This window comes from Scatophagus argus, chromosome 12 (assembly GCF_020382885.2).
Source record: "Scatophagus argus isolate fScaArg1 chromosome 12, fScaArg1.pri, whole genome shotgun sequence".
Classification (NCBI taxonomy): Eukaryota; Metazoa; Chordata; class Actinopteri; family Scatophagidae; genus Scatophagus; species Scatophagus argus.
The window spans coordinates 11,820,444-11,838,384 of NC_058504.1; the positions used below are offsets into that span (position 1 = coordinate 11,820,444).

Here is a 17,941-nt window from a genome sequence, read left to right on the forward strand (position 1 = left end):
ACGCAACCCCATACAGCAAAAAAGATGATATTGCATCTCTTCTCTAAACTCTAATTCCTCATATTAAAAAAATATCTTCACCACATACAAATAATTGCTTGGCAAGAGCAAAAGACCACAAATATTCACTCACAAAGTGACTAAGAAAAACCAGAAACAATTTATTGAGAGATATAACCCTATAAAGACACAATAACCCGTTTAGAAATGTTTAATAACAGTAGGACTCTTCTTTTGAGAAATGTATTGGTTTAGAGATGCTCCACTAGGTGTCACAATGTATCCACAAGATGTGAGCTGCTGAAGCTTGGATCATCAGAGGACAGACTGAGAACATCCCATTGGTCACTCCTCGTCATTATGCTTCCATAGGCCGCGTCTTCTGGATTCCTGGGTGCGTGCAAAACAATGTTTTCTTGTTAAAACCTAAAATATAAATATACACTCTTAACATATGACTTGTTACAGCGCTAGTTACCTCTGAAGACCACCATTCTCAACCTGCAGCAGTGCAAACACTTGCACAAGCGCAAGGCACAAAGTAGTTTTGACTGAATTAAGTAAACCTGATTCCACACATGCAGAAATTAGTATGCATTTCATTTTCAGACCTGCTAACTTCATAGTAGAGATGGGTCTACAACATTTAGCCTTCCATTAAGAGTCTCTTAGCTACAGTCTAATGGTTGAAGGTTGGCTCTGTGTCATAAGCTTGACTAACAAGCAGTTACCATCTCCCCTAAGCTGGTGACTCATAAAAATGTAAAGACATGAAAGGAAATCCAAGTTTAGGTTATGAGACATGGTTCTGGAGGAAAAAATATAAATATACATAAGAGCACAGTGAATACAGATAAATAAATTATCTTACCAGACTGGTAAAAACAAGTAATGAGCAATGAGTCACTGTGTTTTGAGAAAACTAATGTTGTGCTAAGAAGGTGCGACATTAAACAAAGAAATGTTTCTATAATTTTTTTCACTTTTTTTTAAGTGAACTGATGTCCACAAACCAGGCAGTTGAGAATAAACAGCAATATCAAAATTCTCTTGATATATGGATAAAACAAACAAACAAACAAAAGATAATCAACTTTTAGAAAATGTTATTTCCAACATCAGCTCTGCATAGCTGGGCTTTGCCAAATAATAAACATGTATGTATATATTAATACTTAAGTCCATATTTGCTTCCCTTGTGTAAATCAGAAAGCAGAACCCTTTTAATTTCAACTGTTTTTACTTCCAGCACAAAATAAGGTGCAGAGCTCCAGAGCTCTCACGTTTCATTTTACACCTGAATAAAATTATTTACCGACCGTGCAATCCTTGATGAATTTTACACTTAGTGCTTACTCTATTACATTATTCTGTCTGACAGATTTAACAAGACAAACCTTTATTGGGCATCTACTCAGCCTTCAGAGCCTCCTGTAGGGACGCAACTACAACATCGGGTTGAGGAAACTTCAGCTTACGAGGTGGACCCTTCTTTATTCCAGTCCACAGAGATGTTTCTTCACGAATGAGACAGAAGATAAGTGATATTATTCATGTGTTAACAAAAGCCTGTATAGGACAGCAGTACAATCAAATGCCCTAAAGGCAATATATCTCTAGATCTAACATTCAGAATCTAAGTGGTCAAAAAGTGAACTGGTGTATCAACCACTTTACTTTGGAGCAAAATAATCATATAAACTCAGTAAACACAGGGTACAGATTATGTGCAAATAGACAAGGGAGTTGCATGTATTCACACTTCTCATTCTTTGTGCTAACCATTTTTTCTGGCAGCTATTCTGCACTCCTGGTAAATACAGCCTTCTGTTGACTAACCGAGCAAGATTTAATGAGGCAAAGAGACATTCAATCAGAGTACAAGTGTTGGCAAGATTTTAATGTTATCACATCCTCTGGAGACACCTACGATTTACAACTAATGCAAAGCATTTCAAATGTAAAAATGAAATTAAATACTTTGGTTTGACTTTTTTTTCCATTTTTTGGAATTTTTTTTCTTTTAATATATTCACTTCTCATTCATTCTCAAGTTTGTGTTCATACCACATGCCTGTATACATGTCTGTCCACCAGCAACTCTGGAGGACCCTCCTCCTCCTGATAAATACTGTTTAACATGGAAACTTTTCCAAGGTGAAGATTTTAGTAAAACAGTAATGAGTGTCCAAAGCAAGGCCTGTGACTTCCTGAGTAACTGTGGCATAATTCCTAGAGAGACACATGCTCAGTGATATTTGTCAATGCTAATACAGTTCTATTCACCACCATCAGACCCAAAGGCGAATAACCCATAACCCCAGAAATTAAAAGTAAACCAGGTGCATGGAAAGCGGGAGTTAGAAAAATACTGCAGATCTGTTGTGTGTAACTTTGTTGAACTGAACCTTTAATAGCCTCTACAAATAGGCAAAACTGCGATAAATACACTTGACTCATAATCATGATCTTCCCTTTGGGATGTCAAATGGACAGATTTCCCCTTTTTTGCCCTTCTCACCTTTGCCTCCATCCAGCAGAGTGATCTCGAAGCTGTTCCTGCGGGGTTTCTCGGGGTTGAGAACCACATTCAATTCAGGGTGGGCAGCCAGGAGGGCACATTTCACCTCCTCAGCATTACGCCCATAAACTCGTCAGCTCTTACTGCCAAAAATAACAGGTCAACCGTCAGGTGGACATCTGTTCAGGATGTCAAAGTTATCCATGAGGACTGTGGTTGCGTATGATAGAGCAACTACGTACATTTACTCAATTACTGTCCTTAAATACAACTTTGAGGTAATTTAACATTTTATACTACATTTTAGGGCACATTGACTTTGTCAAGAACAACAGGCAAGAAAACATATAAATATCAAACATATAATACCTTGACGAAGTGGAAGACTTTATTATATGCGCTTCATGCGCTGAGAAATGGTGTTGCAATAACAAGTTTAGGATGCTGCTCCTTTTATTAAGTTATCAAGCTTCTTTGTCTAATGTCCAGCAGGGTGTCGAGTTGAAGAGCAAGAGATGGTTTCTTATCTTTCTTTTTGTTTTGTTTTTTTTTTTATCCAACACATCAGTACCACCCATTCAGATGGCCTCAAATACTTCTACACTGCACCCCTTCAACAGGTGGTAAGGCTTTTGTCGAACTGTCCAATAGTAATTCACTGCAGAGAAAACTGGGGTGGATTCGTGGCTGCGCATATGAATCCCCAAAAAATAAAATAAGAAAAAAAACAAAACAAACTTCGTGATCTACTATCTGTCTGAATGTCTGTAATCCTCCTACTACCAATGTAGGTGACAGAAGTTGGATGTTTTAGCCATTTATATATACTTTTAGCTGTTTAAAAAGTTCTTCCACTGCATACTGCGGCAGCCGTGGCCTAGAGGTTGGAGAAGCGGCTTGTGATCGGAGGGTCACCGGTTCGATTCCCCGGCGATCCCCCCTTGAGCAAGGCACTTAACCCCCCAATATGCTCCCCGGGCGCTTGATGCAGCCCACTGCTCCTGTGTGTGTTTCACTGCATGTAATTTGCCGGGTGTTGCATGTGTGTGTTCAACTAAGGATGGGATAAATGCAGTAGTCAAATTCAGTATGTGTGTATGTAAATATATATATATACTGCCAATAAAAGTTGATTCTTCTGATAAAGTTGATACTGTAACGTGTTACCCACCAGTGTTCAATAACCACCCTTCGGCCTTCCTGGCGGCTCTCCCCCTCTGCTCTGTCTTTCTTTTCCTCCACGGAAGGTTTGTCCTCCTCTGACTGAACCTCCGCTTTGCGCTTGGTGCCACGACGACCTGAATTTAGTTTCACAATAACACAAATTACGATTTCAACTTTCAAATTACTGTTACAGAAACTCTTCGGCGTAGGTTAAATTTGTCTCTAAATATAGCCTGAACGATGTGTTTCACTGTTATCCATATAGCGGGCTAACGTTAAGCCCTCTATTGATAACTCCATGGTAGTTTAGTTTAACAAAAATATCCCATGACAACCACTACACAACCCGCTGTAACGCTACCTGTACATTAACTAGACAAGACACGTCACATCGTAACGACGTTGCGAAATTAAGCAGTTGTATTTGTTGATGTCGCCTACAACACACCCACCTGCTTTGGACGCCATTGCTGTTACAAAACTTTCGCGCGCGCACTCCTTCTTCTTCTTCTTCTTCTTGTTTTTTTGTTTAATGGCGGATTGCAGCAAAGGTGCGTGAGTGCCTCCTACTATCCTGGAGTGTGGACAAATACTAGATTCTCCTTATTGACCCAGCATCTTTTCAAGAATTTAAGCAAACCTTTAAATTTTCCTTCCTCTGAGCTCTAAATAAGCTCTTAAATTGACCAAAAATATTTGACTGAAGGGATTTTCAGCACAATGGATGAAACCATCAGGGAATTCAGTCGGTCAAACATGTAGCGTATGCTCATTTGTCAATAACCTATTTTTCAACAGAATACACATCAATTGGTAGAAACTATGTAGACTGCTACGTAGTGTTTGTAAGAATTACTTACCTCTTTGTGTGCTTCACCAGAGACTTTGCTTCTGCTCCTACCTTGAGTCAGAAAATTTCTGGAAAGTCACCTAAGTATCTTTCATGAAAAGCTTGTTCCAGTTTAGGTGTTTTAATGAATGAGACAAATGAGCTCGAGCAATGAGCTTATTTCTGTTTTGTTTCTTGTTGTTGTTTTTTGTCAACATAAAATGCTGCATGTGCTGTAACACATTTAAAAAAAAAAAAGTTTTCATTGTAAAGAAACAACTTTTGATACACAGATGGTGTGTTGTGACCTCTGACAGAAGACTCTTTTTTTTCTTCTTCTTCTTCTTCTTCTTTTTTTGGGTCGCATATTTGCGTCATCCCAGTCAGACCTAAAACCTAGATACACTTTGAGATCACCTCCCCCATCTGGCGATTCCAGCAGAAGATCTGTAATGTCATCTGCAAACAGTGGAACAGATGAATGTAGATGCCAGGGTTTGTGCTCCCTTATTCTATAAGTGCTGCATAATCCCCATAAGTAGACTTGGAAGAGACTGCTGAAAGACAGCATCCAAAACAAGCCAGAAGACATTGAGAGAAAACCCTGCTGAGCAACAGACGGATGTGTTTGAATACTCCAAAGACAAGAGCAAATATGGTGATACCGGAATAGCAGTACTGAATCCCTGTGTCTCTCATTCCTTTCATATTGGACGTGGAAGTCACATTTTTGGGCACTCAGACAAATTGTCTAAGAGACGTCACAAGCTGCGTCTGTGCCAACAAACACGTGCAATGCAACCCCCCAGAGCGAGGCGGGTGTGACTGACTCAGAAGCGCACATCATCAATGTTCTTTTGTTTTTTTTGTTTTGTTTTGTTTTTTTTGTGAATGACAAACTCAGTGTCCTACTTTATCTCCACCAGTCACTTTTAACTCTTGCTGTCTTTGCCATATGATTCAAGCCTTCACTTACTGTGTCCCTCTTTCATGAAACAGATCAGACACAAAGACCCGTCAAATCTCTATTGTTTCTTTGGATCCCAATCTGTCTCTGTAGTCATTGCAGTGTATTTTTAGCCACATGCGTAAACCTTCAGAGGAGCGGACAGACTGTCGGGCAGATGCGCCCCACCTTCACCCCACTCTCCTCTTTCTGACTCAGGATTGAATGTACAGAACTCCCCCACAATTCACAGTGTGTAGTCTCACAATCAACTACACACATTCATGCACACAGACACCGTATTTCTGTGCATACACACAACAGTAATAACAACAGATGGAAGATATTTCATTCGTAAATTCAAGGGGTTTTTTGTATGTTTGCTTCTCTCAGCTAATGCATCTTTGATTCTCTGGGAATGAGAATAACTCTTATATATTCAGATGTTTAACCATGTTTAATTCTTTGCTATGTACTCTTTCAGTGGCCTATTTGGTTCTTTGCAACATTACATTACAATCACAAGCTGGTTCAGTTTAGAAACTCAAGTTTCTCTACGGCATTAAAAACGTGAATGATTCATTCAAAGACAGCTCATATAAAAAATGAAGTTGACTGATGTTGAACGAACAGGCGAAATAAACGACCGTCTCGTCGCCCCACATGTTACTCTTTTCTTCAGAGTAACTACTCAAACCATACATTTGGGAAAATCTCATTTTAAGAACTTTGAAGAAAGTATGACTAATAAACCTCACATATTTTAATTAGATTGACAATGAAAGGTTTATTGTTTCTATTAAATTCTTGCGTGATACGTTATAAGTGCATTTCCTCAAGTACTCTACATGAATACAGTTTTGAGGTACTTTTTTTGCTTTCATTTCATGCAACTTCTGCACTACGATTATCTGATGGTTGTAATTACTAGTCCAGTTGGAGCTTCGTGTCACATTTCAGAAGTCTATGAGTTGTTTGCATCTCATCCAAAGAGACACTGACACTGAAACCCTGACCCACAAGCTAACATTTATCAACTAGCTCCAATACGAAGTTCCATCAAAATGCTGCTTACAAACTGATGCATCAACATGTCCAATAAAGTGATTGCTGGATGCAATGCTGATAAAACGTAATTTAAAGGACTTTTAATAGTAAAGAAATGCTTTTACTTTGTCGTATTGTTACTTTTCTTTTGTAAAAGATCAGAGTAGTTCTTCCACAACTGAATGTTCTGCAGTGCATTTTAAAAGTTGCCATACAACATTTCATTATAATCAGTTTATCACTTCCAATTTTGTTTATTTACTTGATGAATTACACAAGCCTCTGTGTGCTTCCAGGGTTATGAAAACCGTTTCAAAACCAATTGCATGAAATCAAACTCTATGATTTAAAAGCAAAACTTGATTTGGCATGTTGTGGATGTTCTGAAAGTTTCCCACTCAAGCCCTTGTGGTAGCATTTTATCCAGTGACACAACCAAACAACAGGCTCGTGATTGCTCAGTGTGAGAACTCAAAGCAAAGTCTCACTGTTTCTAAATAGCCAGTGTCTCCACTCAAAATGATTTATTCAGATAGTCAGAGGATCTCCTCATATCTGTGTTTTGGCTTGCTCTCTTTCCTTCTCCTTCCGCTTGGTGAGCTATCAAGGGCAGAGGTTCACTGGAGGCTCATATTCCCACAAGGTGAACAATAGGAGGTGGTCAGAGGGACAGTACTGAAGATATTTTTCATCAAATATGGATGTCGCATTGAGTGCAGCACTGCATTGTGGTATTGTGATTATGAACCTATTCTCTCCTTTGTCTCAGTCCCGGGCTCTCTGACGTCAGGCTGCCAGTCTCGGTTCATCCCATAAGACGTGTTTGATGGTGGACGTCAGCGAACACGCCAGTGACACATGAACGAACACGCCAACTCATACGAGCCAACGCACAGGCTTGGCCAAGACAAACATAACCATGAAGGGGTGGGGGGACTGTGTGACAGGCTTAGAGAGAGAGAGCGAGAGACAAGTGCTGGAGTGATAGGGGTTCAGACAAAGACTGAGTGACAGCATATGAAAAGCAGGCAAATGGACAAAAGAGAGGAAGAAAGGCAGAGGCGAGAAAAATGACAGAGTTGGGGGAGAATGAGTGGGCACAGAGTACGATAAGCACACATCATCAAAGTCTAGCGACTTCAGAGAAATCTGCTAATGGCCTGGTTATGTTCCTGCTGGAGAAAACCAGTAAATATGTCCCATGGCCACCCAGGCAGCTGCTCTCAAGCGTAGAGGGCAAACGCCTACACTTCTGCCATGAAACAGAAACTTGGACGAGTAATTAAATTGGTCACAATTTAAGTTTTTTGATGTGCAAGTTCTTAACGCTGGGAGGATAAGCTTTCGGAGCATAACTGCCACCTACATAATTCTGGAAATTATGACCCACAGTTAAGTTCTTTTAACACAATGTACACTCAAAACTGCTTCTTAAGTTGCTGTACATCTCTACGAACGTTTACCATAATGTGAAAAATTTATGAGTCTTTGAGGTTACCATCATCCTGTCACTGTTAACCACATGCTTGAATAGTACAAGCCAATGCATTTAGAACAACAGCAGTGATCTACGGTCATTTGTTTTCAATCCTAAATAATGTCCATGAAAAATCTAAACCTACTGAAGTTTTTATCAAGTTTTTTTATCAAGACTTGAAGTCCTGAAATTGGACTTGTTTTCAAATGTCCAAGATACAATATCATTCATTAATGTGCTTTATATAATATACCTCAATGAGTAGTACTAATATTCTCATTTCACTCTGCCAGAAGCATATTAGCGAACTATTCCTTTAAAACACAAATCTCCACACTTCGATTGCCTCACATTAAACACCAAATCCAAAAAAGTTGTGACACCGCATGTGTAAAACACAAATAAAAACAGTACATTGAACTGAAAACAGTACAACAAGAAAACACTGTATTTAACGATGAAACTAATGAATTTTACTGTTGGTTTATTTTATTTTGCAAACATACCCACTCTGAATTTGATGTCTGCATTATGTTAAAAACAAGTTACACAGGTCAACAGGTTCATAGGCAACAGGTGATCATACCACGACTGGGCATGAAAGGAGCATCTGATAGGCTCAGTTGTTCATAAGAAAGGACAGGTCAAGGTTCTCCGCTTTGAGAAGAAACTGTGCTGGAAAACAGTTAAACAACATTTTTCAACACACAATTGCCGAGACTTGAGGGATTTCAGTATCTACATTCCATAGTGTAATTAAAAGATTCGGAGAGTCCAGAAAAAAGAAATCTCTGCACATAAGGCAGAGAGCACGTCGAGGAAATAAATGCCGTTAAGGAAAGTAATGTATGTGGGTTGATAATGATGATTTATCTCTTGTAAACTGTGACTGGAAGGAGTGAGGGAGCTTTCATCACAGAGAGGAGAGAAATAAATGAGGAGGAAGAAAGAAAGGTGAGAGCAAAGTAAGGTGTGAAAGTGATGAATAATTTGTGAGTTAGTAGACAAAAAAGATGAGAAGGCCGCTCAGCCAAACATCTCTGAACTTGAGCTTGAGTGTGTGTTAGTGTGTATTGGCACATGTAAGTGTATTTGCATGTCCTCACACTCGCAAACACATGCATGAGTGTATGCATTGGCATCATCATCATCATCATCATCATTATCATGGTGAAAGTTAATCTGTTGAGGGGGTGTGCTGATTCCGGGACACATCGTCACATTTTCATCCTGTCGTTCTCCCCATTCAGCCCCTTCCCTGAATCATTAACAGACATACCCGCCTCCCCCAGACTCCCTGAATCCATGCACACTCACACATACACATACACACACATGCACATACACCCAGCTCATTCACCTCCCCCCCTTGCCGCCCACCCCCCATATGATAGGGCCTGATATAGCTTCCTTCTGCACATAGAAAAGTGACTGGGGCGAGGACTGAATACAGCTGAGACTGGTGACCTTCAGCAAATGCACTCACACTGTCACACTTCACACACTAATGTACACACACAGACACACAACAAATACCACGTCCTCCACCCTTTTCTAAGAGGTTTGATGGGAGCACACTGATGTTATTCACTTGAAACTTTTTTTCCTCACTGTTGATTTGCCCAGAGTTGGTAACTGAAACAGGCCATACAGGATGTTGCTGACTACTCATAATTCTTTATTTTACTGTACTTAATTGTAATGTGTACAATTCTACATTTCAGAATGTTCTACCCCATAGCCTATAATTCAAAATGATGCCACTTTCGTTCGTTGATACTCAATCTAAATTTGTCACAGTGTCAAGGTTTCTAGTATAGATTATTATCTGTGCGCACTGTGCTTGTGCTTATGTAGCAACTCACTGCCTGTGGCCCTTTATTGTATTCCTTTGTATCATCCTTAGCAACCAAGGACAAGAATGGAAAAACAACGCACAGTTCTGTTTGATTATTTCTTTATTTTTTAACAAAGCATACACTTTCTGAACAAGTTTTTTCACTGAAAAATACAGAATCTAACAGCACCACAGCATCTTCATCATTGTCTATGCAGAAAGTCACAGTCAGGGTTTGAGCTGACTGGTACACTATGGAGTTATTAACAAATGGGGTTGACAAGGACCATATGGCCTTCATGAATAATTCAAATCACAAACAGGTCGGGTTGGCATTGTGTTGAACAGATTGCTGAGCAAATACTCATCCCGTTTTCCAAAAACACGCACTGGAGTTAGAAAGGTTCTCTAATTAAGTATAGCTTTTTGATTGTCTGTGGTCAGTAATACCATAAAACAGGGATATACATCACTGAAATCAGATGAACAGTTCAGAAAACAGTTTTAAAAATGACACACACATTCTGTGCATTTCTGAGACTATAAAGCTTTTTGAAACAGTTCTGGGTCATTGAGATGTGCATAAAGGACTTTTTCAACTTTCGGTCAATAAAGGAATTCGTGCATCCTCATACAAACACGCACAGCCACACTGATAAAAACAAACTGCACGTCCAAGTGAAAAGAAACAGGAGAACTGAGGCTTCAGACTACACAAAGAGCAGAGCAGGATTTAGCCCTGGTGTTCGGACATTCAGACCAACGGGACAGACAGATGCTGTACGTTTAAAAGGAAAACGGACACATACACGCAGGCACTCATTTTAAGAAGAGACCAAATCAAAGTGGTCTTCTCAGTACTTTGGTTAAAGTCTACAATGGCCCAGTCCCACTGACACAACAAAAATGAAATCACACACACAAAAATCTGATATTTTTTTTTTTAAGAGAGAGATAAAGAAATGGATGCTCTGCTTATGTTAAAAGTGAGCTCTGATGTGTTGAGTCTCATCAGACTTTTAAATGTTTTGGTTGTCTGAGAAAGGAAGGGACAAGACAGGTAAACATGAAGGGCAAAAAGGAATTTCCACATTTCTTTTGGTTGCCTTCTATTCACAATCTAAGCATCTCTTCTATCACCGTAAGCTGTTGTTTACTAAATGGTGGTAAAATGAAAAGTAAAAGCTAGTCTAAAATATAGAGCAGTTTTGCTATGAGTCTATGTACAGTGATGATGTGTGGTATGTACAAGTGTAGGTGGTGGTTTGCTGGCATCTCTGGGATCACATGGGATTTTGAATGTGAAGGAGGGAGGAGAGCCGCTCTTGGCAGCAGATCTAATAATCCTCTCAACCTTCTCTACGTTTAGATGAATATCTAAAGCTCGTTCTGCTCACATTTTCTTTCCATTTCTCCTGATATTTTCCTTTTTGTTCATCCCAAGCCTCTCACAGCTTGTGCTAATCCACATCTTTCATCAACTACTGGTAGTGCCAAGTAGCCGGTCATTAATCAGCACTTGTATTCGTGATGAAAGAAATACGTTAATGACGGATTAAGTAGCTGTAGACGCGTCACAACGCCTGCGTTGTTTACAGCTGTGATATCAAAAAACATCTTGAGACACCGCCTGCTGTTTGTAAGTTGGGTCTTAATCATTTCATTATGTGCTTTTTAAAGCCTGTACTATTAAGCAGCAGCTACTTCAAAACTGAAATCCTGTCCTGCCCAACTCAACTGATATTTGCTCTTCAAAACAGCTCCCTGCTGTATTGCCTGTCTCCTGTGTCAGTGTAGCACCCCCCTGCAAGCCAAAGAGGTAACTGAAAGAATCAAGATCCAGGTTTTGTTAGAAAGAGCAGGGGGAGGAAATTGGAGGAGAAAAGAGGGTGTAGAGGAGAGAAGAGTTCAGCCAAAAAGAAAGTGGAGGGAGAATGTGAGCATGGAGAGGGAGAGGAAATGGAGGAGAGATAGGGTGTTGGGTAAGGAGGAGGATGAGGGGAAAGCTGGGTTGTCATCTGGGGGGCACTCCAGCTCAAAGCAGCGAATGGAGGAATCTTCATTGCCGTAGTTGGCCCAGTATTCTTCTTGGTCCAGCTTGGGGAGTGCCACTTCATGCTCCGACAGTTCATACTTGGAGGAGAGGGTTTCAGATGGAGATTTGGGGAGGTATTGAGGCTTGACAGCAGAGAAGGGGAAAGCCTTCACTGTCTCTGTGCTCTTCTGGTACGCTGCCTTGGATGAAGATGCGGGCTTGTGCTTGGAGAACCACCAACGGGTCTTGGTGCTGAAGGTAGTCGTGGTGCTTCCAGCCAGAGAGCCTGGGTCGGGCAGAGGGCAGAGGGCAAAGTCCAACTCCCGGAGAAATCTGAGGTCCTGGCCGCGACGTTGGGATGGGGAGGTGCACATGAGCTCAGAGGAGGAGATGTGAGCCTTGCGGAACCACTCCCAGAGGGAGCGAGCCTCACAGCCACAGGACCAGGGGTTACCGTTGAGGCGGAGAAACTGGATTCCTTGGATGTCTTTCATAGTCTGGCCTGGCAGCTCAGACAGGGAGTTGTTGAACAGGTAGAGGATGGTCAGACGGCCCAGGTCACGGAAAGCCCGACGGTTGACCTGCCTGATGCGGTTGTCATGGACAAGGAGGCGGTCCAGGTTGACCAAGCCTCTGAACACATTCTCAGAGAGGGCGCGGATGCGGTTTCCATGCAGGAAGAGATGGGTGAGGTTGACCAGATCTGAGAACAGGTCATCCTGCAGAAAGTGGAGCTGATTCTCCTGGAGCAAAATCGAAATACAGGACGATTTAGTGCTATGTGAAATTGTGCAAAAATTGCTATTTTTAATATATCTTTTGTGTTGTTCATCTTGGTGCTAATTGATCCATAAATATATATAAATAATACATAAATATATGGTACCATAGTTATAATATGTGTACACAGGAGTGACCGCTACCTCCTGGAATCTCTCTTAATGTGGAAGCGATTTCTAAAAAAGGCCATCCTGGCAGGGATTTACACTCTGATTAAACAGACTTTAACAGCTGAGCCCCCTCTGTAAGCTGCCAAAAAGCTGACAGCAATTTTGGCCAAAAATCATAAACGTGACATCTTCAAAGATTTCCGCGAGCTCATTTTCATAGTATACTGACATCAACGAATGCCTGGAAAGTAGGAAATCAATCCAATAATGGTAAACCATTGAAAATGTAAATAATACACCACTTCTTTGCTCTTCATGCTTCAAAGTTATCTGGTTCTACTGTTTTGGATTTGAAATGTTATACAGATGAGGCATAGAGCTTAGTTGAGTGTTTTTTATTCTCCTGTAAATACTTTAAAACTTCTTTTTAACAAAAGAGGGAATTCACCAAACTGTGGATGGAACTTTTAACACAAATTCATGGAGCTTCTCCTCTGTACTTTTTAGGTGAAATGTCGAACTGTCACTGAGTTCAATCACTTCCAGTGCTTTTGCTGTAGGTTTACTGAAAGAAGCGTGTCTTGATTGTTTTTTATCCTATCCGATGTTAACATTGGCTTCTAGCTAGAATTATGCGTCATCATTTTTCAATTCATATGACTCGCAGTGAGAACCGCTGCTGAGAGCTAATGTGTGGGCACATGCTCCCTTCTGTGTATTATACTCTTGCTTGTATGCAAAGCGGATTGGGTAGTCTTGGTTTGCTTATTCTGTGCATGCTGGATTTACCTGCAGGTAGAGGAACTGCAGGCTGTACAGCTTGTGGAAGAGGTCATGAGGGAGAGCAGCCAGCTTGCACCGATGCATGTGCAGGCTCTGCAGCTTCTCCAAACCCCTGAAGGCTCCACCTTCCAAGCGCTGCAGTGGGTTATCGCCCAGATCGAGCTCCTCCAGCACCCTGAGGTTACTGAATGCTCCGGCCTCGATCCATGTGATGTTGTTGCCATATAGCCAAAGCACCTGCACAGAATGAAGAAAGAAATAATGGTATTAGAAAAGATAAATAAAATGCTATTAAGAATGTCTGCACATATTGCAGAACAAACAGATGCAGAAGCACACGCTGCCATTATTTATTTATTTTTTTACCTGTGTCTCGAAGCCAAAAGAGTCTGCGCGAAGCTCTATGATGCGATTGTTCTGCAGGAAAACACGCTGTGAGTCATACGGCACACCTGCCGGCACGATGGTGAGGTTCTGGGATTGGCAGCTGACTGTCATGGGCGTAGGGTAACACACACACAGCCTGGGACATGCTCCCACCCCACTCGGCTTCACCACCAGCAGCCACAGTATTAGCCATAGACAAAGTCCACCTGCAGAGAGACATTGGAGGTTAATTCTCAGGTCAGGTAAGCAGCAAAGGGCCATTGTTGCAGTAGTTAGTACTGGTTTAGAAAATGTGCACACTGTGCCTGCATGTGGCAGAGAGGGTGCCAGTGTTTCTGTGCTGTCTGTCTGTCAAACCTGTTGCTGCTGTCAGTGATTCTTTTTAGCATTGCTGTGCTCTCACCCGTGACTTGTTGATTGCTCCCAGGACGTTGGGGCTCATATATAATTCAACAGATTACATTACAGGAATAATTCATCCATATCTACCTGATCACTTTACATAGGTCTCCATGGCTGTTGTGACAAGGTTACATAACTCTGGATTTAAGCAGTTTAGAACAGTTTTCTCTGTTCTACCCTACAAATCTGCTATAAAAACCTTTAAGTGACAACAAACGTGAATCACACGTGCCTATTTGCAATACATTAACCTGGTGTCCTAGTTCACAGGTTATCAAAAGGATGTTTCCGTTGAGAGGTTTGCCACGCAGGAGGCACGCGTAAAACCGGCAACCAGACCCGGATCAGTGACGGTTCTTATCAATATTGCAGCAGCTTCTTGGCACAGCTCGGATAACGGCGTACAAAAGTGGCCACCGCGGGAAAAGTACATGCATGAATTAATGATGAGGTTCCCATTCATCTGTTGTGCGCAAGATTTTCCAGCGGCTCACCTCTTGACCTCTTAACAGCTTGGACTATTAGCTGCGCTGGATGCTGAGGGAGAAGTGGAGCTTTGCACCCTTCTAGAGTCTTCGTAATTTTTATTTACCCCAAACTCGCCGTGAGATGAGGAATAAAGTTCAGACTCATGCGCGCATTAATGGGATATGCATCCCTCCATGCGTAAAATAGATATGGAGAGATTGGATGCGGAGCATTTGGTAAACTTTACATGAAAGTCAATACCTAACTTTGATCACATGATGCCACATTCTTCTGAATTTCTAACAACCATAACTGACAAGTACGATTTGAATTTAAATTGAAATAGGTGTTAAACAATGTGTAGGCACGGAAGCGCTTCATAGACGTAAAATGTCAGAGCGTGAAAGCATAAAAAGTGATTAAAGATAAAGTGAGTTAAAGTGATGTCAGAGTTGAAAAGTCTGACTTTTACGCAAATCGCTTGCTCAAATGCACATACATATAAATTTTTAAATGCACAAGAGTGGGTGACATCCAACTAAATCACAGAAACAGCTTAAAATAGGCTACTCACTCTTAAAGTTGCGGGCGCTGGAGCCCTTCGCAGAACAACGAGTCTCCATCTCGAACCAAAGCCGAAAGCGAGTTAGCCTGCGCGGCGAGGAAGTGCCTGCTTGCTGCTATCTCTGCTGAGGTTCAGCTCTGGTGGACGAGTGCTGCGGCTTCAGGCAGTGCCGAGATGGACTCACGGGGAGCTGTTTATACTGGCGCCCGGTTCGTCGCCCACACCCGTGGGCAGCGGAGGATCCTCTCTACGTCAGCCCAGGAGGAGGGGTGAGAGTCACCGGAGGAAGCGACAAGAAAGGCAGTGACAGAGCGGGTTTTCATTGTGGAGTTACCTAAAACAGAAACGCACCACTCTCTGTCAACAGTAAGATTGTTACTTGATTGTTGCTCATTATGATGAGGTAATTGAATGCATCATAAAAGACAAAGTTTTTCTCTGTGAGCAAGAGAAAAGTATCCTACATTTTTGCATATTAATATACTTTTTGTGATTTAATAGAGCAAATCTTTTCTTTATTTAAGACAAAATGAAGTGTGGGTGGAAACAGGAATGCTAATGAACAGTGGAGGTGGGATGGAGGTTTATGGTGACAACAACCTATGAGTTTCTGGAAAATTGTAAGAATATTGACTGCATGACTCCTGGTTATCAAGAATGTGTGTGTGGCTCCGCAGGGGCTCCACAAGGGGGTTGGAGGAGGGCAGGAGGTGGGAAAATTCATTTGGCATTAAAGCCAAAAAAAAAAAAAAAATCATCTGCCTCATTTAGTGTAGGCCAGTTTGGAAAGTAGCCGAAAGCCACCTACAATCCAGAATAACAGATGAACATGAAAGGGAAACCCAGCGGTGGAGCGAAATGATCTAACGTAACATATGGACATATGGAGTCAGGAGGAGAGATGATATACCACTGACAGATTTCAGCAGGACATCACACAGTACATCCAGTCACAGATGTCACCGACAAATACTGTTTTGCGCTTCTAAAGCATGTAAATTCTTTAATGAGCACAATTAACGTGACCTTTCTTTACGCGAGGATCTGATGAAGGATGCTGTCGACTCAGTGCGCGGACAGTGACTGTAAAGGACACTATGTGAGTGAATAAGTCACAGTTTCGGTCTAATTATACATCGGCTCCAGAGCACACCGTTTGCTGGAGAGCGCGCGGTCCAGCATGTGGGTGTGACGTGGGACGGGACACAGTGGTCTCCTGCATGTGAAATAAACCGTTTCAGGGCAAGGGCGGGTGGGACTTACTCACTACTGATTCCTCCATTCGTGGCACAGGTCAAGACCAGGTCCACCATGATGCACGGCATGTGTTCCCAAGTGAACACACAGTCACCGAAACCTGCTCCATAGAAGGTCATCTGAAAAGCCAAGCTGTGAGCGCACCGCGGCGCATAAATTGCGCGTCTGTAATCACACTGATTTTTGGCTGTTGTGTAGTAATTTGGGGAGGCAGACAGCTCACCAGTCAGGCCCGTGGGACAGATAAGGTCGCGTGTTTGTGCATGCGTGTAATGTATTCACACTGTTTTTGGCCCCAGGATAACTGGGGGAGGCAGCCAGCTCACCAAGCAGAATCCATTTTCAGAGAGGTTTTGTGTGTGTGTGTGTGTGTGTGTGTGTGTGTGTGAGAGAGAGAGATAGAGTTAATTTGAAATGAAGTCATTTACTGAATAAAAATGGCAATAATTGGAACCTAATAGTCATAATCTATCAGAATAATATCTGATTACTTCAAAGACAGTAACTGAAAATATTGCACTTTATACATATATAAATGATACATTTAGCATATGCACATTTACAGTTAGTCAAATCAAATTACCCATACAAAAACATTCTTCCATTTTCACAGTAAATAAAAAGGACTAAAATCTCCATTATCATCATTAAAACAAAAACAAATTTTCAAAAACTGACAAGCTGGCAACTCGAGAGGAGTTGACATATAGTAGAAGATATTCGTAATAATGTTTCATAACTTATAATTGCTATATTTAAAGGCATAATCGATCTTAATTATCTTTAATCTAACTACTATTATGTATTAATTACATTTTTTTCCCGTTTTTTCCCATTTTTTGGGATTAAGAATAGTTACTTATTTTTTGTAATTTGATCACATAATCATGATCAAATGTAATCCATTGCTACTCAACCCAGCATGTGTGTGTGTGTTTGTGTGTTCGTGCATGTGTACGCGCAATGGAAGCAGAAAAAAAAGCATAACAACACACACACACGCACACACACACACGCACACATCCTCACTTCAAGACCCCCTCCCTCACCTTCTCTCGCTAGCTGGCTGTGTCAAAAGTGAATCATAGGCTCACTGGCATTTGAACTGGTGCAAACACAACATGTTCAAAGGATCTGTCCCGATTCTAAAAGAGTGTGTTGCTGATTCTGTTCATAACCCCCACTCACGCCCACGCATACACACACTCACGAACAGTGCAGAAGAACGTGTGTGGACATGGTGTGTGACTCTGGCCACCTTTTAGGCCTATCAAAGTTGACAAACACAAATTAAGAAATTTGATACCAAGACGTCTGTCTTGAACTGAGTTGG

At 41.4% G+C, this 17,941-nt stretch overlaps 2 protein-coding genes across 2 annotated transcripts; both read right to left on the reverse strand.

The window, feature by feature from the left end:
* Positions 1-139: 139 nt before the first annotated feature.
* selenoh (selenoprotein H) lies at positions 140-4,300 on the reverse strand. The gene is made up of 5 exons (XM_046406717.1): positions 4,138-4,300; positions 3,693-3,819; positions 2,522-2,664; positions 1,398-1,517; positions 140-390 (listed from the first exon to the last, which is right to left on the reverse strand). The coding sequence occupies exons 1-4, from the start codon at positions 4,151-4,153 to the stop codon at positions 1,411-1,413; spliced, it is 393 nt and encodes a 130-aa protein (XP_046262673.1). The 5' UTR covers positions 4,154-4,300; the 3' UTR covers positions 140-390; positions 1,398-1,410.
* Positions 4,301-9,930: 5,630 nt separating this feature from the next.
* On the reverse strand, positions 9,931-16,802 carry rtn4rl2b (reticulon 4 receptor-like 2b). Its single transcript, XM_046407076.1, has 5 exons — positions 16,615-16,802; positions 15,361-15,685; positions 13,896-14,122; positions 13,536-13,766; positions 9,931-12,599 (listed from the first exon to the last, which is right to left on the reverse strand). The coding sequence occupies exons 2-5, from the start codon at positions 15,407-15,409 to the stop codon at positions 11,730-11,732; spliced, it is 1,377 nt and encodes a 458-aa protein (XP_046263032.1). The 5' UTR covers positions 15,410-15,685; positions 16,615-16,802; the 3' UTR covers positions 9,931-11,729.
* Positions 16,803-17,941: the final 1,139 nt, after the last annotated feature.

What these genes read in the sequence shown, in the direction of transcription:
- rtn4rl2b (XM_046407076.1), bottom strand. Translation starts at nt 15,409, where the DNA reads ATGGAGACTCGTTGTTCTGCGAAGGGCTCCAGCGCCCGCAACTTTAAG. An exon ending in CAGCGCCCGCAACTTTAAGA is followed by an intron (nt 14,123 to 15,360) that starts GTGAGTAGCCTA and finishes GTCTCTCTGCAG; the next exon opens with GTGGACTTTGTCTATGGCTA. An exon ending in CTTTTGGCTTCGAGACACAG is followed by an intron (nt 13,767 to 13,895) that starts GTAAAAAAATAA and finishes CATTCTGTGCAG; the next exon opens with GTGCTTTGGCTATATGGCAA.